The 22,327-nt window shown below is 36.8% G+C and overlaps 1 protein-coding gene across 1 annotated transcript in view; it reads left to right on the top strand.

Annotated features, from left to right (window-relative positions):
* UBE2R2 (ubiquitin conjugating enzyme E2 R2) overlaps positions 1–22,327 on the top strand; it is a 99,165-nt gene that overhangs the window by 74,751 nt on the left and 2,087 nt on the right. Inside the window, exons 3-4 of the mRNA XM_057724149.1 lie at positions 10,463–10,560; positions 20,353–20,487. Of these exons, the coding sequence (XP_057580132.1) occupies positions 10,463–10,560; positions 20,353–20,487 (233 nt within the window). The remainder of the gene's footprint in view (positions 1–10,462; positions 10,561–20,352; positions 20,488–22,327) is intronic.

Here is a 22,327-nt window from a genome sequence, read left to right as displayed (position 1 = left end):
CATAGAATTAATTCACTGTTTCATAAGTTCAAAGTGGGTTCAGTACACATAGAAATATTTTTGTGTCCCTGTCCATTTAATAATTAAAAATTCTTGCCTTCAGAACTATGTGGTATAAAAGCAACTATACTCCAATAAAAATTAATTTTAAAAAATGAAAAGGAATATGAATTCAAGGGAAAAAAAAACTGTGTGGTGTATATAGATTTAAGATAGCAAGAGAGAAGTGAGAAGACTCAAACTTTTGTCTTGTTACTGAGAACTAATTCACCTTAGAGCCATATGCTCTCGCCAATTTCCATCTCAGTTATCTAAGTCTCAAACCCTTCTCAAAAAAGAAGCAAAAGGGAAAAAACCCAACAGGATAAAGGATTCAAAGCTCTTTCAGAAGAAAGCGTAGGTAGATACACTCCCGTTTCCACTGCTTTTTCACCACGTAGGTAGGCTGTTTAGTTCTGTGTCTTAAGATTTAGCTTTGGATCATTTTTGAAATATTTTTTCATATTTATAATAAAAATTTCAGCAGTAAAATAATTCATGCGTATCTTACAAGTATGTAGTTGTTTTCCATGCCATAAAAGTTCTGTTTTTAAAGAAGCATTGTCATAGTTAGAAATTAAATTTGATGTAATCAAATGGGCCACAAGAGACTCTTCTAACAAATTAACGATACGTTAATTTACTTTGCTCCATTCTGGAAATGGTATCAAAATTGAACTTTCTGAGGGCCCAAGTCAGTATTTTTGATTATAGACATTAGGGCTCATGGTTCTTAGCCAAAGGGTTATTCCTGGAAGTGGCTCTCTACTCAGTCCATCTCATGTTGTCACCTAGAAACACAATGGACCTCAGTGTCAAATTGTTCTAGTCACCAAACTGTTTACTGCAGTTATTTATAATAGAACTGGGGGTGAAATGGGAGAACAATACCAACAATGTCAAAGCAGCAAAACAAAAATCAAAAGCAAAAGCCTACTCAAATGCCAAAATATGTTGATCAGTTTTTAGTATGTTAACTTCATGAGCATTAAAAATATCATAAGGACTGTTTTTAGAAGAAAATAGTTTATCAAGTTTTTAAAACCAAAAAGAGTTTTGGTTACAGTTTTATTAAATACATTCCCAGACACATTACTGCAGCCCCAAAAGTTATAAATACTGCTGTGTTATATGAATGAGTTGAAATTAATTTAACATTTCTTATATCATTGTCACATTTGTGAAATTTATAAATACCAAGGGGAAACTTGGAGAACAAAAGAAATTTAATATGAACTTGTCATCAGTGATCATACTGCACAGTCTGTTCCTTTTTGCTTCATAATATGTTGAGTGATCTCAATAACTCTTTCTTGGTTACATGTGTTACTGTGTGCTCAGAAGCAGAGAACCAGTGAAGCCCATTTGCTTCACAAATCATGTATTAAAATGAGGTTTTTGTACATACTGTCTTCACTACGAACTTCACAGCTATGACAACTCAAAATCTTACTGCTCTTTGTATGTATTTATTAAAATATATTTTTTTGGTGATAGACTAATTTTTAAAATAGTTTTAGTTTTGCCTCAAAATTAAATGGAAATTATACAGAAATATTTAGTATCTGATGATCCTTTTAGTACTAGTGAGTTGTAGGACACAGGTGCTTTCTTTTAAAAATAATAATAAAGATGTTGGATGTATTTTGAAGGAGTATAGAAATCATTTTTCCTGCACATTGTTTACAGATAAATGTCATAGGTGTACTCATAAAATAAATGTTACAGTAACATGGTGTATTTTAAGGATACTTGATAGCCAACAGGAAAATATTTGCCTGTTTTATGTAAGGTTCTAGTTCTGAAGAGTTTTTCTTTATCCTAGACTCAGATGATTCTCAAGCCATTATACTAATCTCTGTAGCCACCAGCACTGTAAGGATATATCAATTTGGTGACTATTCCAATATCATTAGGGCATGGTATTTTTAAATGTTATTGTTTTAATAATTATTAGAAATAGATCCTACTGTTGTAATATGCTTTTCCTAAGATGTCTTTTTTTAAAATTAATTAATTAATTTATTGGCTGCATTGGGTCTTCATTGCTGCACATGGGCTTTCTCCAGTTATGGCAAGTGGGGGCTACTCTTCGTTGTGGTACGTGGGCTTCTCATTGCAGTGGCTTCTTTTTTGTTGTGGAGCACGGACTCTAGGCGTGCGGGCTTCAGTAGTTGTAGTACCTGGGCTCAGTAGCTGTGGCTCACAGGCTTTAGAGCGCAGGCTCAGTAGTTTCGTTGCACACGCTTAGTTGCTCCATGGCATGTGGGATCTTCCTGGACCAGGGCTCGAATCCATGTCCCCTGCATTGGCAGGCGGATTCTTAACCACTGTGCCACCAGGGAAGTCCAGGTATGTTGTCTTACCTCGGGCTGCTGTAAAATACCATAGATGCGGTGGCTTAAAATAATAAATTAATTTTCTCACAGTTTAGGAAGCATAGTCAGTTTCTGCTGAAGACTCTTCCTGGCTTATCTCTGTGTCTTCGTGTAGCTTGAAAGGAGAGAGAGCACAAACTAGCTCTCTTGATGTCTCTTATATGTTTTAAAAAGTCTTAAAGAGCCATTGCTTTCTGGAATAATAAAATTTAGGGTATGTAAATGGTAAACGGGTCTATTCCATATAGTTCATGATGTTTGTAATTATTTATATGGATGATAGGCCATTAGGAACAGAGTGGATGAGACCCACAGTCAGGTAAAAGCAAGCATACTGTGTTAGTCGGGAGTATCCAGAGAAACAGAACTAATAGGATATATAGAGATATATATATATATAAGAGGAGATTTATTATAGGAATTGGCTCACATGGTTATGAAGTCTGAGAAATCCCACAATCTGCTTTATGCAAGCTATAGAGCCAGGAAAGCTGGAATTATAATTCAGTTTGGAGCCATAGGACTGGGAGCTGCTGGTGTGAGTCCCAGAGTCCCAAGGCCCGAGAACCAGGAATTTAGATGTACTAGTCCAAGGAGAGAATTTGTCCTTCCTCTGCCTTTAGTTCTATTCAGACCCTCAAAGGATTTGATAATGCCTATCACATCATCATGATGAGGACAAGTCTTTATTCAATCTACTGATTCAAATACTAATCTCTTCTAGAAACACTCTCACAGATACACTCAGAAATATTGTTTTACCAGCTCTCTGAGCAACCCATAGCCCAGTCAAGCTGACACACAAAATTAACCATAATGCATACCTCTCTTTTTCCACCATTCCTCCCTTGTCATCCACATTATGGCCCTTTTGTACTCTATGCACATCATTATGTTTTCAGGGGATGTAATTTGACTGGAACTATATTTGTACCCTTGAAATAGCAAGTTGTTTATAAGAAGGGGTTACGCCCTTCTTATTTCATTACAGTTAGTAAAATTTTATTTAGATAGAAAAATAATGGTAGCCCAGCTGGTTCTGCTTCATCTCCTCTGATCATTTAACACACATTTTTCTCTCTAATTAAATTATTATTCTTTTCTCTGTTTAGTGGATTATCTCAGAGCTTCTGTGGTATTTCCATAATTTCTTTGAGAACTTATTTTAATGGTTTTTCCACCCAAGAATCAAATAATGAAGCTAAAAAAATACATTAGGATTGGTTACAAAGTTGTGATATTACATTCTCTGATAATCTTTCAAGACTAGGACAAACTGCTTTAGTTCATTCTTTTTTTTAAGTTTTTAGTATTTATTTATTCATTCATTCATTCATTCATTCATTCATTTTTGGCCGCATTGGGTCTTCGTTGCTGTGCGTGGGCTTTATCTAGTTGTGGTGAGGGGCAGGGGGCTACTCTTCCTTGTGGTACGCAGGCTTCTCATTGCAGCGGCTTCTCTTGTTGTGGAGCATGGGCTTCTTGGCCCACAGGCTTCAGTAGTTGTGGCACGTGGGCCCTAGAGCGTGCGGGCTTCAGTGGTTGTGGCTTGTGGGCTCAGTAGTTGCAGCTTGCAGGCTCTAGAGCGCAGGCTCAGTAATTGTGGTGCACAGGCCTAATTGCTCCGCAGCATGTGGGATCTTCCCCAACCAGGAATCGAACCTGGGTCCCCTGCATTGGCAGGCAGTTTCTTAAACACTGAGCCACCAGGGAAGTCCTAGTTCATTATTCTTAAACTCATTTCATATAAATTTTATTTTTTTAATAAGTTTATTAATTTTTGGCTGTGTTGGCTCTTCGTTTCTGTGTTCGGGCTTTCTCTACTCTTCGTTGCGGTTACTCAGGCTTCTCATTTCAGTGGCTTCTCTTGTTGCAGAGCACAGGCTCTAGGTGCTCATGCTTCAGTAACTGTGGCACTCTGGCTCAGTAGTTGTGGTGCATGGGCTTAGTTGCTCCATGGCATGTGGGATCAAACCGTGTCCCTTGCATTGGCAGGCAGATTCTTAACCACTGGGCCACCAGGGAAGTCCCATATAAATTTTAAATACAAAGTTTTTAAATCCTAAAAAATTTAGAATAGGTTTTATTAAAATGCTTTGATTTCAATATCTATGTTATAAACACACTAAAATATTAAATTTAAACCCACTTATTTTTAAAATTATTTTGAAATAATTTTGGACTTGAGTTTCAAAACTAGTACAGAAAGTTCTCATGTACAAACCTTTACTCATATTCACCTAATGTTAATATCTTTTACAACTGTGGTACATTTATCAAAACCAAAAAATTAACTGTGGTACAATTCTCTTAAGTAAACTAGACTTCATTCGGAGTAAAATGTGGCATGGGGAACATAAAGCATGTATGTTACTTGTGCTTCGCTGCCCTTTGATCCCTAGGTGAGAGAAACTCTGTTTCTGTATTGTGTTATTAAACCATCAGAAACAATATGCTTGAACTCTGATCTTAATTCACACAAAGGTGCTGAGTGCTATGTTAAGATTTTGTTATATTATCAGAATTTGTGTTTATTTTTTAAAATATGCATTTGATGAACATTTTAAATTTATGTAATTTTACTCAGTGGTCTTTAAGAAAAGACCTGAATAGAACGAAAGATTCTTCAAATGAATGAATGTTTTCTTATCAGCTAAGCAGAAATGTGTTATGTAATATATTTTATTTGCTTTAGCTACTAGGATAAATTAACATAAATAACTTCTCTTTGGTACCTGGTAAATTATCTTTATTTTCTTTTAATGGTTTTCATCATTGAAACAAGTCGTCATTAGTTGAATTGTAAGGTATTCTTTATTTCTAAAACATTAGAGGGCTTCCCAGGTAGCACAGTGGTTAAGAATCCGCCTGCCAATGCTGGGGACACGCTTTGCAACTACTGAAGCCTGCACAACTAGAGCCTGTGCTCTGCAACAAGAGAAACCACTGCAATGAGAAGCCTGCGCATCACAATGAAGAGTAGCCCCTGCTCTCAGCAACTACAGAAGGCCAGCGCGCAGCAACGAAGACCCAACACAGCCAATAAATCAAAAAAAATAAATCATTAGAGAAAAGTTTTGTGGTAGAATGTTCCTGTAGAACTTCTAAAGTCTACACTGTGAGTTTCATCTTCGTTTGTATGAACCAAGTGAATACGGTAGAAAGTCAACAGAAACCAGAAGATTTGGTGTTGAAAGTTTTCCTAGTAAATGCAATGTAGTATTACACATTATTAAAGGTTTGAACTCTATCTTGTGCTTGTTTAGATTTAGATTTTGCTTTTTTTCCTCATATCTTTTCTTTTAAAAAATTTAAACCAGGATGCCAGTTTGCTCTGTGAGAATATATATACCTTAAGGATTTAACTATAGATACGTTAGCCACCATTTAGAACATGCTAATATTGGGGCCACCAAATTTGTCATTTTTAGAGCTGAGCTCTGGTTTGTAAATAATTTGTGATAAGCAGGATTTTGTAAATAGTTATGTAATTATATTCATGGATTTGCAGATATTATGCATTCTCTCTAACTTTAAGGTATAGGGAATAGATTTCTGTAGGCAGTGATGTCCCCAAATATGGCAGCTTATCAAAATCATGTAGAGCAGTTGTTAAAAATAAAGAATACTGGAGATTTGGGTTTGATTGGATTTAGATACGGCCTAGGCTATATATATATAGCCTTCATTTTACATCTTAGAACTGCCTTTCTGGAGGCCTAGAACTTCTTCCATTAAAAAAAAGCAAAACAAACCCAATAATTTATTGAGGTAAAATTTCGCATACATAAAGTTAACCATTTGAAGTGAACACATTTCAGTGACATTTAGTACATTCCCATTGTGGTACATCTAACACCTCTTATTTGTAAGGCATTTCCATCACCCATTAAGTGATTTCTTTCCATTCCCTTTTCTCACTAGTCTCTGACAACCACCGGTCAGGTTTCTGTCTCTGTGTATTTATCCGTTCTTGATATTTCACATAAATGGAATCATACAGTAAGTATGTGACCTTTTTATAGTGTGGCTTTCACTTAGCGTAATGTTTTGGAGGTTTATCCATGTGGTAGCATGTATTAGTACTTCAATTCCTCTTCATGGATGAATAATAATATTCTATTGGATATATCACAATTTATCCATTTCTCTATTGATGGGCATTTGGTCTCTGTCCACCTTTTATATATATACATGCTATAACCACGTGTGTACATGTACTTGGCTAAGTACCTTTTCCACATCTTTTGGCTGTGTACCTAGGAACAAAATTGCAGGGGTCAAATTGTAATCCTATGTTTACTTTTTGAGTAACAGCTGAACTGTTCCATAGCAGATGAACCACTTCACCACCCAACCAGCAATTTATGAGGGTTCCAGTTTCCCTACATCCATCCTTATTTTGCACTTTTTGTTTTAATTATAGCTATCTTGAGGGAATATGATGTGATAACTCACTGTCATTTTGATTTTCATTTCCCTAATGACTTATGATATTAAACGTCCTTTCATGTGCTTATTGTCTGTTTATATATCTATATATGTTGTCTGTTTACGTATATTTGAGAAATGTCTGTTCAGATACTTTGTTCATTTTTTAATTGGCTCATTTGTCTTTTTGTCATTGAATCATAAAAGTTCCTTATATATTATGGACATTAAATTCTTATCAGATGTATGAGTTGCAAGTATTTCCTCCCATATTTATAGGTTGTTTTTTTGTTTGTTTGTTTTGTTTTTACTTTCTTTGATAATGTCCTATGCACAGAAATTTTCATGTTGATGAGGTCTAGTTTATCTTTTTTTGTTTGCTTGTTTGTTGCTTGTGCTTTTTGTGTCGTACCTAAAAAATCCATTTCCAAATCCAAGGTCATGAAGATTTTACACACACCCACTGCCCTTTTTTAAGAGTTTGTGATTTGAGCTCTTAGATCTTTGTTCCATTTTGAGTTAATTTTGTATATGGTATGAGGAGGAATTCAACTTCATTCTTTCATTTTTTGGAAATCCAGTCCCAGCAACATTTGCTGAAGAGACTCTTTCCCCATTAAATGGACTTACCATCTTGTCAAAAATCAATTGGCCGTGGATGTATGGGTCTGTTTATGGACTCTCAGCTCTATATGTCTGTCATTATGCCAATCCTAAACTGTCCTGTTGTCTGTAGCTTTATAGTAAGTTTTGAAATCAGAAAGTGTGAGTCCTTCTACTTTATTATTCTTTTCCAAGATTGTTTTGGCTGTTGTGGGTCCCTTGAATTTCCATATACATTTTATGAACAATTTGTCAATTTCTACAAAAAGGGAAGCTAGGATTTTAATTGGGATTGCTTTGAGTCTGTAGATCAAATTGGGGAATATTGCCAACATGAAATCTTCCTACCCATGGAAACAGGCTGTTTTTCTATTTATTTAGGTCTTCTTTAATTTCACTGAGTAATGTTCTGTAGTTTTCTGTGTACAGGACTTTTACCTCCCTGGTTAGATTTATTCCTAAGTATTTTACTCTTTTAGAGGCCATTGTAAATGGAATTGTTTGCTTAATTTGTTTTTTTAGGTTATTCATCTCTAATGTGTAAACATGAAACTTTTTTTTTTTTTTTTGCCACGCCATGCAGCTTGGGGGAATCTTAGTTCCCTGACCAGGGTGTGAACCCTGGCCCTTGGCAGTGAAATCGCAGAGTCCTAACCACTGGATCACCAGGGAGTCCCAAAATGAAACTGATTTTTGAGTGTTGATCTTGTATCCTACAACTTTGCTGAATTGATTAGCTCTAGTAGCTTTCTTGTGTTTTTTTTTTTTTTCTTGGAATTTTCTTTGACATTTGCAATGGAAATAGATTTACTTCTTTCTTTTCAATTTGTACAATTTAAAATTATCTTTTTCTTCTCTAATTGCTCTGGCTATAACTTCCAGGACAATGTTAAATAGCAGTGGTGAAAGTGGGTGCCCTTGTCTTGTTTCTGATCTTTAGGAGGAAAGTTTTCCCATTGAATATGCTGTTTGTTAGCTTTGGTGGGTCTTTTTGTTTTGTTTTTATTAAATACCCTGTATAATTTTAAGATAGCTAGAAGGTGACTATAGTTTTCTGACTGTTTTTAGTGTGAGAAAGTGTTGGGTCTTGTCAAGTGCTTTGTCTGCATCAGTTGAGATGCCTATCTTTTAATATGTCATTTCTAAGTACAAATCTATTTATTTTACTTACATACATATTAAACTCCGAACAAAGTAACGTACTCCTCTGGCCTAATTTTTGTGCTCTATTTTTCATCCAAGCTGTGTTCTTCACCCCAGTTGTAAGTGGAATAATGGTACCTCAGAGACGTCCACATCCTAATCCCTGGAACCTGTGATAGGTTACATGTTAAGAGGAATTATTGTTGCTTATCAGATGACTTTAAACTCAGATTATTCTGGATTATCTAGGTGGGCCCATTGTAATCACAAGGGTCCTTTAAAGTGGAAGAGGTAGGGTAGGCAGAAAATGAGAATGAGGAAGAGATATGATTTTGGAAGAAAGGCTTAAAAAATGCAACATTGCTTGCTTTGAGGATTAGAGGAAGGGGGCTAAGAGCAAAGGAACACGGTGGCCTTCAGAAACCGGAAAGGGCAAGGAAAGGGGTTCATTCTTTCTTAGAGCCTCCAGGAAGGAATGTGTTGCTGCCCACACAGTGACTTTAGCTCTGTGGAGAGCAGTGTCAGGCTTAGGCCTACAAAACTGTAAAATAATAAATTTGTGTTGTTTTAAGCCACTAAGTTTGTGATGATTGGTGTAATAATACAAATTAAACGTAACTACCCAAACATTTTATTTATGATGTTGGTTTACTTCTTCAGGCAATCTCATGTCTCAGTTTCCCTTTGATTATTAAAATTGTAATCATTATTGAGAGCCCATCTCAAAGCTTCCTCAATCATTAAGCTTTTTGTTTTTCTTCCACACCACGCTCCAGGTGTCCTCTCCAAATATACGTAGTTTCTCTCTCCTTGTTTCTGTAATGCTTTTTTACCTTCCTCATGTTATCTGACAATACAGAGTTTTCAAATACAGTATTTGGTATTGGCTTTATTAAAATTTTATTCTCCTTTAAAAAAATGTTCTGTTATTTTGGTGTGTGTGTATGTAAATTTGGATTTTATATGTAAGATTTTTTTCACTTTATATGGCTATAACTCTAAATTTTTAAACATTTGAATCCTTTGTTTCATTTTAGGCCAAGAGATAGACGACTGTATCTTTCTCAGTCTTGTCTTTTCTGTTAACAGTCTGTATTGTATGTGGTAGACAATCCATATGTTTGACTTAAACTAAATGTACTTATAGGTTAGGTCCTATAATTTAATTTATGAACCAGAATATTATAATCATAATGGTGAGTTCTTCTATCCATATACTGAGCAAGTTATATATAATTAAGCTGTTGTGAGACGTGTCAGTTTATATAAACCATATTTATTGAAACCAGTGATCGATATTAAAGGTGGTTATAGCTTCTCTCTAGGCAGATTTTAAGCAAGGTCACATTTTTTTGGTTTCTTTTAATGTGCTTTAGGTTCAGATGTGTGAAGATAAAGAGATGTTCAATTGTTTCTCAAGACTCTTGAATCATGATCTATCATGTTCATCTATTTCTATTTTTAAATGATTTTTTTTAGAAGGATGGTGTTACAGATGTAGTTTCTTTTTTTTAAACTAAGAAATGTATTTTGGGGATTTCCCAGGTGACAGAGTGGTCAAGAATCTGCCTGTCAATGCAGGGGACACAGGTATGAGCCCTGGTCTGGGAAGCTCCCCCAAAAAAGAAGAAAAAAAAAAAGAAATGTATTTTGTATATTGGTCAAAATATAATATAAAAAAATGTTTAATTCTTTTTTATCATTGATTCCAAACATGAAGAAAAAGTAGGATTGTTTACTCCCCTAATGGTAAGAAAACAAGTCTTCTAGGAATAAAGGAAATTTCAGTGGAATCAGTACTTTTTTTTTTCAATACTTTTTAAATATACTTTTGAGTGTTTTCTGAATGGGATATTTGTGTCTCGTAGAATGGAGATGTATGCATTTCAATTCTTCATCCGCCTGTAGATGACCCACAGAGTGGAGAACTGCCCTCTGAAAGGTGGAATCCTACTCAAAATGTCAGGTAAGGAATTACATAAGGAATAATCTAGTTTTTAGGTGGCTCTTAAGATTGGATATTATCTTTAACAAGTACAAAAGAATCTTTTCTATGTTTGGTTGCTTTGTTTTCTGCTAGAGCTTTAAGTAGCATGTGTGCATGATTTTGAAGAGTTGTATTTATGGAGTAATAATGCATATGTTACTCATTTCTGTATATTCAGTTTGGAAGAATTTTTCTATTCTGAATTCTTCCTCTTACATTATCTAAGTTCTACCCTGCTGCTTTGGATTTCACGACTTCCATGTTTGGATTGATTGCTTCCTTATTCTAGGATTCTTATTACTTTTTGCTGAAAAGTCTTAGCCTTTACACTTTGTTTATTCATTCACCAGTTGATGGACATTTAGGTTGTTTCCACTTTTTGGCTGTGAATAATGCTGCTGTGAACATTGTATACAAGTTTTTATGTGTACATATGTTTTCATTTCCTTGGACGTATACCTGGAAATGGAATTGTGGGGGCATAACTCAATGTTTAACTTCTTGAGGAACTACTGTATTTTCCAACATGGCTACACTAAATTGTAGTGCATTCCCACCAGCAGTGTGTGAGAATTCCAGTTTCTTCACATCTTTGTTAACACTTGTTATTTTCCATGTTTTTTATTATAGCCATCCCAGAGGGTGGACGTGGTATTCTCACTGTAGTTTTGTCATCAGTGTGTTTCTTTTAAAATAACTTCCAAAATTTTAGAATGGTTTTAGATTTTTAGAAAAATTATGAAGAAAGTACAGATGGTTCCCATATTCCCCACACTTGCCAGTTTTCTTTGTTGTTAACATCTAACATTAGTATGGTTCATTTATTACAGTTAATGAACCTATATTAGCACATTATTATTGACTAAGGTCCATCCTCTTTCATGTTTCCTTAATTTTACCTAATGTCATTTTTGTGCTCTAAGATCCTCATTCATGATAGATAGCACATTATTTAACAGACATTTCTGCTTAGGCATCTGTGACAGTGTCTTGGGCTTTCCTTGGTTTTGATGACCTTGACAGTTTTGAAGAATACTTATCAGGTATTTTGTAGAATGTCCCCTAATTGGGATTTTTGGGGTGGTTTTTTGTTTTTGTTTTTGTTTTTTTTTAATGTTTTTCTGCCTATTATACTGGAGTTATGAGTGTTGGGGAGGAAGACATGGAGGTAAAGTACATCTTTGTCATGTCATATAAGAAGTACATATTGTCAGCGTGACTTATCACTCTTGATGTTAACATTCATCACCTGGCTGAGACTCTTGTTTTTAGGGTTTCTCCACTGTAAAGTTCCTCCTTTCACCCTTTCTGGTTTGTATAAAGAAAGTCATAGGTGCAGCCCATACTAAGGAGTGGGAATTATACCCCTGCAAGGCTGAGCTGTCTGCATAAGTTATTTCAAGTTCTTTTGCACATGAGATTAGTCTGCTCTCCCCCATTTACTAATTCGTTCATTTTGTTAATCATTTTTAATGATCTGGAAGCTAGTAACTCAATTAAACTCTCCATTTTTGTCAAAAGCAAAAACTCAGACGCTTCCTGATGCACACAAGGATTTCTTGATTTCTTACTTGCTTCTTATCAAGTTATGTGTTTGTTTCCCACTTCCTGGGAAGAGGAGACAAAAAAGTCTACTCAAGATACATCAAATACTATTGATTATGCTGGTTACTTATTTCTTTAGGTACTTTGTTCCATCCAGTATACTTAGAAAGGATTGGGAAAATAAATATATTTTGGATTTTAACACATCTTGCCAGTATATTTTTTTAAACAGAAAAAAGTGACTTCACTTTTTAATTAGAATAAATGTGTTGATACACCTCACCTTGATAAACATCATGCCTCTGAATAATTCTCAGATCAGGCATTGAGACTTGCCATAAGTTTATCATGTCTATGAAATAAGGTATCATCACATATTGCCTATACTTTCTGCTTTACTTTAATGGATGATGCATTTCTTAACAGTGATCAGAGATGGAATTAGTGACTTCATCTTAGTGAAAATATAATTCCAGGAACTTCCCTGGTGGCGCAGTGGTTAAGAATCAGTCTGCCAGTGCAGGGGACACAGGTTCAACCCCTGGTCGGGGAAGATCTCACATACCATGGAGCAGCTAAGCCTGTGTGCCCAACTACTGAGCCTGAGCTCTAGAGCCCACATGCCACAACTACTGAGTCTGTGTGCTACAGCTGCTGAAGCCTGCATGCCTAGAGCCCATGCTGTGTTATGAGAAGCGACTGCAACAAAGTGTAGCCTCCGCTCACCACAACTAGAGAAAGCCCGAGTGCAGCAGTGAAGACCTAACACAGCCAAATAAATAAATAAAATAAGAAAGAAAATAAAGTAGCTCATTCTCTTAAAAAATATATATATGTAATTCCAGCAGCCCCAGTCTATACATATCTGAATTTATTATACTCCACTACATAGCAAAATACTCCTTTTTTTTTTTAAACATCACTCTATGCTTTTAACAAAATTATTTATGAGAAGGGAAAAACAGTGCGCTCTATTTGTAAATTTCTGTTTGTTTTGTGCCTCTGATGTTTCATCACCACTAGGCAATGCACTATAGAAATATTTGGGATGTGTGGGGGAGGTATCCATTTCTTGTAAAGGGCAATTGTGAAAAGGGAAGATGGAAAGGAGAACAGATATGATATTTCACGTCTCCAGGGGCACATATACGTTAATTTTAAGACCATTGCATTACCAGGATCTTTTATGATCATTAGCAAAATTAGTGTATTTCTGTTTCATCCACTCATATCCTTATATCACACAATTGTTAGCTGATTACTTGTACCTTTAACTTTACTTATACATGCTTAATACTTGATTTTTCAACGTCAAATGGTATACTAACACTTGGATATAAAAGAAAAGGAAATCTTCTACCTCCCTCCTTCTAACTTTTAAATATTATTGTTTTATTGTCACGATTTTAACATTTATAATCTGTATTCTTCTGTAACATAGTCCCAGTTTTTAAAATTCTTATTCCTGTTGTTAAATGAATTTGTTGTTTGCTGCCCATTATTTTACTTCCTTTGGTCTAATTGGCTGAAATTTGTCCATTAGTAATTTCTCAAGGGATTGCTCTTTGGAGCCGTATAACATTCTCTGAATTCTTACATGTTCAAAATATGATGTACTTGTGTATATACATGTGTGTTTGCCATTATACTTCAAATGACAGATTTGGCTAGATACAAGATTTCAGGACTTTTCAGGACCATGCTTTCTTCCCTTGAGAATATTATGGGCATTACTCTATTTATTATTGCCATGGAAAAGTTTGCCTACCCTATTTCTCATCTGTTTCACACTATATAATTGTTTAAGAGCTGGCATGCTTTAGAAAGAAACACATTATTTTATCAGTATAATTAAACTGACAGTGTAGAGAAATGGTTTAAGTATTTTGGAAGATTTGTTGAAAAATTGGACCAAAAATGCAGGGTTGTCCTTTAAGTGTGTATGATTTTGGTGCTTGTTTTTCAGGGCTAGTAGTAACCCTAGTCTAGAAGAAGTAGTAGCTCTAAGGTGTTAGTGATTCTTGCTTTTGGAGGTTGAATGTTGAATCAAATGCTTCCCATACCACTGCTGCACCCACCCTTTGAGAAAACAAGCCTCCTCTTCTGTGGCTCAAACAACAGAAATTTATTTTTTCATGATTTTGGACTCTATAAGGTGTTGGCAAGGTTGGTTTCTTCTGAGGATTTTCTCCTCAGCTTGTCTTCTCTCTTTGTCTTCACGTGGTCTTCCCTCTGTTCATGTCTGTGTCCTAACTGCCTCTGCTTATAAGGACATTAGTCATACTGGATTAAGACCTGTTCTAAGGACATTTTAACTTAATTACCTCTTTAAAGACTCTGTCTCCAAATATAGTCTGAGGTACTAGGGGTTAAAACTTCAACATAGAATTTGAAGCCTCCCCATTCTTTAGATACAAAGCCCCAAACAAGATTTTTTTTTTTTTGCATTCTCGTGCTGCCTGGATGGACAATCTATTACCATTACCCACAGGAATTCAAAATTTTTGCCTTTACTTCTGTGTAAATATACACAGAGTGTATTTGCCTTGTCTCAGCCTAAAATATTATAAACATTTCTTTCTTTAAGAAAGGCCTGTTTGGGAAATTCCCTGGTGGTCCAGTGGTTAGGACTCAGCGCTTTCACTGCCATGGCCCAGATTCAGTCCCTGGTTGGAAACTAAGAGATCCCTTAAACCACATGGCAAGGCCCAAAAAAAAAAAAAAGAAAAGAAAAGAAAAGAAAGGCCTGTTTCTCATTTAATCCAGTCCCTCTGAAGGGAGGGAACTCCTTTCATAATAATCTGCCCTCTAAAACTGCCTTGGCCACTTTGGGTACCAGCATCGTTTTTTTTTTTTTTTCTCTCTGAGCTCTTAGGTCACCTGAGCCCCAATTTAGAAGCACCTGGACTTCATGTCAGGGATTGATTTCCCTGCCTTTTCTGCTTTTTTATTTAGAGGCTTCACAACCACAACTTAGTTATCTTCAGATTGCCCCTCTGATCTTCATCCATGGCTCTAAAAGGTATTTGCATTGGAATCGTTGTCTTCTTGGACCTTTTTGTTTCTCAGTTCCATATAGTCATTGGACGGTCCTTCAATGTGTTGATCTTGGGGTGGGAGAGTGAATCAAGAGTTTTGGTGTTTGTGGATTTCTAGGGGGGACATAGAGTGTTTTGCATGCCTTGTGGAACCTCATCTGGAACACCAGGTGATGCCCAGAACTCTGAAAAGTCAGAAAAACACTACCTCATGTGGAACACTTTCCCCTTTCCCATTCGTTTCTGTGTTATTTGAGACAAGGAGGTTCCTTAAGGGAGTAAATTGTATGTATTTCTCACAGGTTATTTGTGGCACTGAAATATCAAGAGGCAAGATATGAGATGCAGGTTTTTTCCTTTACATCCCTTTGCTGCTAAATTACCCAGAGTCAGCACTTGTCTGACTAAGGGTTCTAAGCTCCATATACAGTTTATGGCTGTAGCAAGACAGCAGTGGAGGTGGTAGAAGGTTCAGTTCAGCCTGTTGTAGGGTCTTGACTGCTGAATGGCACTGTTATCTGAAAGTGATTCCATGTTCACATGTGTTTAGACTTCTCCATGACCACCTGCACTAGTCTTTCATTTAGTATCTCAATGAACATATTCAGAAAATATAGTTGTACAGGCTTTTGTAACCTGAAGAAGAGTAAGGAATTCCAGTTACTGTCGAGAGCCTAAGTTGATTTATGTAACAAGACCTAATGAGTAGTGAGAGTCGCCTAAAGGGGAAACAAGAAAAATGTGCTGTGCTACAGTTGTAGGCATCCAGAGCATCAGCCAGCTGGTTCCCACTGAAGACTCAGTAGTTCTCCTCCTCTTAGAGGAAGCCAGCATACTTACTGGAAGAAGAGATCCACAGCCCTATCCTCACGTGTCCAGGATTAAGTTTAGGGGGTGAGAGTTCTTTATGGAATTGGGAAGTTTTGAGGAGTAGGCATTTAGTCAGCAAAGAATGAAGTTGGGAGGGTAGGGACCCCTGATGCTGCCACATGCGTGTGATTAGGAGTCCACGACGCCATGCCTCTTCTTGGTGGAAGGAAAAAATGTGCCTTAATCCACGTTTTGTCCGGAACCAAGTGGGAGCTTTCAGGGGATGGGGTTGGTTGGGGGGGTGTCTCTCAGACCTTGCAGTAGAATTCACAAGTGCTTTCTCTGGGGCACCATCCCCAGAACTACCTGCCATACCTGCTGCAGGCTCTTGGATAGGAAAGTGGTCTTTGGTAGCGATTTGCTTTCCTTTCAAGGATAGGTAGTGTAGATACATCATGGGACCAGATTTATGGACCCAATCAAGAGGCCACAACTTCATGTAGAAGGGTCTGTCAGGAGTAGGGTAGGATGTTTTCCTATCTGATATTCTCTACAACTCACTGAAAGGGCAGGGAGCTAGGAACTGCTGCACCTATTGGGTGGCAGAGTAGGCAAGGCTATAGCAGTGGCTATAGTTGTGCTGTGTCTAGGGCCAGGATGATTTTATTTATTCGCTCCCTTGATGTTTGCACATTGGGTCCCACTGCACTCAAATTGCCAATTTCATTCTGTGCAGATGATTTTATATTTTATTTAAAAATTTTCCTTTCAAACTAAAATGTGATTTCGTCATTTTGTGTGTTTTCATCTGAGACCCTCATTCCTACCATGTGTTCTCAGGGATATGTCAGTCAACAGCTGCATATCAGGACTGCACAACAGGAACTGTTGTATTTGTTAGTTGCTTTATTTTATTTTATATTTTATTTATTTGGCTGCACCAGCAGTTGCAGCATGCAGGCTCTTCATTACAGCATGCAGGATCTTTAGTTGTGGCATGTGAACTCTTAGTTGTGGCATGTGGGATCTAGTTCCCTGACCAGGGATCAAATCCGGGCCCCCTGCATTGAGAGCACAGAGTCTTAGCTACTGGACCACCAGCATAAAGAAAAACTATTTGTAATATGTGGACCCATTAAGCTATCACATTTTATCTTCCCAATCATAACAGACTTCTTTGCCATGATACCCTCTTTAAATTCCTCTCCCATCTTGAAAACATATAATGAGGACTGAGTTTTAACTAGGTGATCTTATGGTGTTACTTGGTCCATCTTCTGAAATCATGTAAATGAGAAATTAAAAGAACCCTTCTAGGTCAACTAGAGGGGTCAGGCACTGAGTTTCGCTTCTCCATACATCAGTTTTTATCAAATTAAGGCCTGTAAAACCTAAGAATCTCAATCATTCAAACTCTCTTTGTGTATTTCTGTGTATGTTTTAAGAGTCAAGTAAGTTGAGGTTTTAAAGAATGAACGCTTTCTACCTCACATGCTGCCTGGAGGGTGTGTGTATGCACTGGAGGAAAAATGCCAATCTTTAATTCTGCAAAATTCCAAACTTTTACTGCTTGGCTTCCAGGGAGACCCATATGCCATGTCTTCTTTGTTGAGCTAAGGCCAGTTTCTGCCCTCCCTGCTAAAATTGTACTTGTGGTGACATAGTAGCTAACAAAGAAAGGGCAGACCGGTAGACCCATGTCATCGATTATTGTCTGTATGTTGAAAAGGGACAAATACAGTATTACCCATTGGGTCATAGATGTCTAATTATGATTTCCTATCTCCCTTAAATACTTGTTTCTCTTCTGGAAAAAAAAATACAATAAACGAATCAAGATTTTTAAATACCGAAACTAACAACCAAAAAATTGCAATAGTTTAAAAAAAAAAAATTGCAACAACAACAAAAAAAGAGGTAATTGTTGGAGTAGCTCCAGGAGTCAATTCTGTTTTGTATGTTCTACCAGTATTGTCTTCACAGTTTAGTTTTTCCATTCTATAAAAGTAGGATTAATAATACTACCTTGCAGAGTTGTTTACTATGCTACAGATGTAACGCCTGTGTTAAATTATTTTGGTACAAGTGCTAGACAGTTTAAACTACGTACGATATTGTTTCCCAACCTTTTCCAGTTGTGGTACATGGGAAAAAGGAAATGGTAGTATTTGTAGATCACAGTGGAGTAAACTGAAGATGTTCCTTTGGCTAGAAGTTATTGTTCCAGAGGCTCAAGTTGTCCCAGGTCCTACCTGCCCATCTGCCTGAGGGAATTACATACAGTTTACCTGTAACCCACTCACAACATACTTGTTGGGAGATTTTGAATAGGATATTGCATATGAATTGCACCAGGAATCTTCATTTAGTGTTGGAATCCTTTGTCAGCACTTAGTGGTATGTCCACTGCTATGGTAGGTATGTGTTTTTATGAAGGTGTGACATGATTGTTGTTTGAAGGTGCACTAGAGGAAGGAGATTAACCCCATCTGAACTAGTGGAATGGATTCCCTGTACAAAAAATGACTGTACTCTCTAGACAAAGGGAGGAAGTGAAAACATGCTGGGTTAATAACTATTATCACAGTCAACTGTAGTTAGTGCCTGATGCTTCTGAAAGCATCTTGGATTTCAATTTAGGGAGTACATGGTATTAGAAGTGAGTTTCTTTTGATAGAAATGGATGATTCATCATTTTTAAAAATTGTACTTCCCAATATGGTATTTTAATAATAAACACAATATATAAGGAATTCAACTTGGTGAAACCACTCTTGGGAAAAATTTCCTAATTCAGTTAATATAATTCATCCAGATCTGTATTGTCCAGTATGATAGCCACTGACTACATGTGGCTGTTTAAACTTAATTAAAATTAGTATTAAAAACTCATTTCTTCAGTCGCATAATCTACCATTCAAAGTGCTCAGTGGCCACATGTGGCTGGTGGTTACCATATTGGGTAACACAGATTATATATTTCCATCATCCAGAGAAAGTTGTAAAGATATGGTGCTGATCTGGACCATTAAACTGTACCATGGTTTGTCCTTATCTTGCTTATCTTTCTAACAGGTTTTGTGTATGTTTTCTTCTGAAGCAATCCTTATGGAATTTTCTACCCACATTTTTCTTTTGCTTCTAGGATATTGTCAGTCCATTTCCCATTTTTGGCAGTGATGAGTTTCTTTGAATCTTCTTAGTGTAATTACTGAAGAAATCCAGAAGGATGATGGGGGGGAGGGGACGACAAGGAGTTATTCTTAACCTAATAGTAAAGGGGGGGGGTGTTATATATGTAATAAATGGATTTCAACTAGATGGGAAAGTTTTCTTTGAAAGTGCCTTTGTCGTAATCTTGTATAATCACATAACAGAAACTCTTTACCCTTTTTAGGAAAAGGTTTCATCAAATCAAACATCTAATTGCCTGGTTCCCTTTATTTTTTGCTTGGGGCCAGGAGCAAAAGGCTATTTTGCAACAACACAATCTATAACCTCGCACCAATGAGAAAAGGTAGAGAAATTTAATTTTTCCTCCCATGTTTCTCCTTACCTACATGCACATAACTTTTAGGGGGCAAAAAAAAGCCTGGGAACTATTTCAAACATTTTTGGAGATTATTTTATCTAACAGAAACTTTATTCCCTGTGATTAAGGTGTCTAGTCTTTATCTGTGGATGAAAATTTCCCACAAGATTTTTAAGCCCTGAGAGATCAGGGTGGCATCTAACTCTCTCACTATTGTACATCCAACATCTCACTTGCTGCCTCTGGCACAGTAGTAAGTGCTTAGTAAATATTTTTGAATCAAGATTTCTATTTATTCAGAGACTTGTTCTTCCATGTCAAGGCTATTGCTTTTTCTCCATTCTCCTGCTTAACTTTATCTTGCTTCCCTTAGAAGTATGGAAAAGAAATACATTTGTATGTAATATTGGCTTTCAGATCTTCTAAGCAGCCATGATACAAATTAGATGTATGGAGTAGCATTTTTACCCTTTCCCATGAAAAGATTGCCTTCAAGCCTCTGCTTTTTCCTATTGCATTTAACTTGTAATTTTTTTAATGTTATTTGAAAAACTTCCAAACCTCCAATTTTTGCAGGTTAGAACATGTTGCCAGTTAAGACAGTGCCTTCTAGAAAGTTCATATTTTGCCCTGCAACCTGACCTTTATGCTAAACTCAGATTCCCTCTACTTTGTCTCCCAGGTAGCAGCTTGTTCCTAGCCTAGCCAGATGAGTACTGAAAACAAAATTTTGATACTCTATTTCCATTCCCCTAAAGTCTCAATATAGTCTTAAATTTAAAACAAAGTGCTGTTGAATACTGTGAACATGAGTATTTGTAGCTGACCCTTTTTTCCTGTTTCTAGGACTATCCTGTTAAGTGTAATCTCATTGCTTAATGAGCCCAACACCTTCTCCCCAGCCAATGTGGATGCTTCGGTTATGTTCAGGAAATGGAGGGACAGCAAAGGAAAAGACAAAGAATATGCTGAAATCATTAGGTAAGGTGTTTTCTTTTGCCTTCTGTTTGATTACTTCACGTCTTCATACAGAACCAAAGTATATCCTAGAAGCAAGTGTTTAAACTGAACTTAAATGTCCACTCTATTTCTGTCAATTAGATTTCTTGTTTGGGAAGAGATTTCTGCCTGAGCCGAATGAGTTTGGCTTTTGAGAGAGCAGCACATCTGATTTCCCAGGAAACAGAACCAGGCTCTAAACTAGTCAAGTTTGCAGACTGATCAGGGACACTGTTCTGGGCTTTGAACATGTCCTTTAAGTATAGCAAACACCCAGTGTATTCCAGACATTGCAGGTATTTTTGTTTTCAAATTTTTTCTTAACGAAACTCTAGATTATTTGTCCTTTTGACCATAGCAGCAAGTGTCTTACGTGAATCATCATTAATCAGCAACTCTAGTATACGGCTTAACAGAGCCCTAGAATAAGAATCAGGAGATTTGGAGTATACTCCTAGCTCTGCCACCCCTCGTGTGACCTTTTATCAGTTAACTCTTGGGGGGTCTTTAATTTTTCCATCTGTAAAGGGTAAAAGTAGAAGGTATTAGGCTCAACCATTCATCTCTCAGTTATATCCTGCGTAGGATATATTTTCCTAACAGTACTTAAGGATTGGTAGAGCCCCAAGGACAGTTCCAGCATATTCTGTGACTTTATTAAGGACTAGAATTTATACAAAAAGTCCCTCTCTGTAAATCTAGTTGGCATGATACCATGTGATATGAAGAAAAAAAAGTGCATGTTATCTGACAGCTGAATAAGTTTTCTGCCCACGTGATCACCTTTAGCCACTCTCCCTAATCCATAGTCATTTAATGAGATTATAGGGATAGAAGCTGGGCATCTGTATTTTGTTTTTACCAGCCACTTAGGTGACTGGTATGTACCAAAGATTGAAGATAACTAGTGTAAATAGTAAGGACCTGTAGAAGTTTAGAGTGGGAGTGGACTGAGGATTGGAAAATGAGAATGGTTCATAAAATAGGACTGGAGCCTGATGTTCAAGGAAAGGTAGGATGTAAGGCACAGTCTTTCTTCTTAGCTCATTCTTTTGTTTGTAAACAAACCGTATAATACGATAAGAAGCATAAACAAGATACAGTGGAAGGAGCATATAATATGTTCCTAGGAGAACTAATGCCTCATAACCAAGAATTTTTCAGGGAGAGAGAAACATGTTTGCTAAAACACAAATGTATAACAGCATGACGTCAAGAGAATTGTAGGGACTTCCCTGGTGGTGCAGTGGTTAAGAATCCACCTGCCAGTGCAGGGAACACAGGTTGGATCCCTGGTCCAGGAAGATCCCACGTGCCGCAGAGCAACTAAGCCCATGTGCCACAACTACTGAGCCTGTGCTCTAGAGCCCATGAGCCACAACTATGGAACCCGTGTACCACAACTACTGAAGCCTGCGCACGCCTAGAGCCTGTGCTCTGCAACAAGAAAAGCCACCACAATGAGAAGCCTGTGCACCGCAAGGAAGAGTAGCCCCTGCTCGTTGCAACTAAAGAAAGCCTGCGTGCAGCAATGAAGACCCAATGCAGCCAATAAATAAATAAGTTTTTAAAAAAAAAAATTATTAATTCTGCTTTGAGAAGTAATAGGAAATTAAGAAAGGCATCAAGTCTTTAAAAGACATTGAAGTCATAAGGCAGGTTTGTTCCTTAATCTTTGAGTTGATGGAGTATCACCTGAAGATTTTGTGATAGGAAAGGACAATCCTATTTGAGTTCCAAAAGAACACGATTGACCAGGAGACCAGCTGAGGACTGAGGAGGCTGAAATGAAGACTAAACTGACAATCAAGAATGATAAAAC

Source organism: Hippopotamus amphibius, chromosome 2 (genome assembly GCF_030028045.1).
Source record: "Hippopotamus amphibius kiboko isolate mHipAmp2 chromosome 2, mHipAmp2.hap2, whole genome shotgun sequence".
Lineage (NCBI taxonomy): Eukaryota > Metazoa > Chordata > Mammalia > Artiodactyla > Hippopotamidae > Hippopotamus > Hippopotamus amphibius.
The sequence above is the reverse complement of the archived record's forward strand: the minus strand, read 5'-3'. Positions and strand labels throughout refer to the sequence as shown.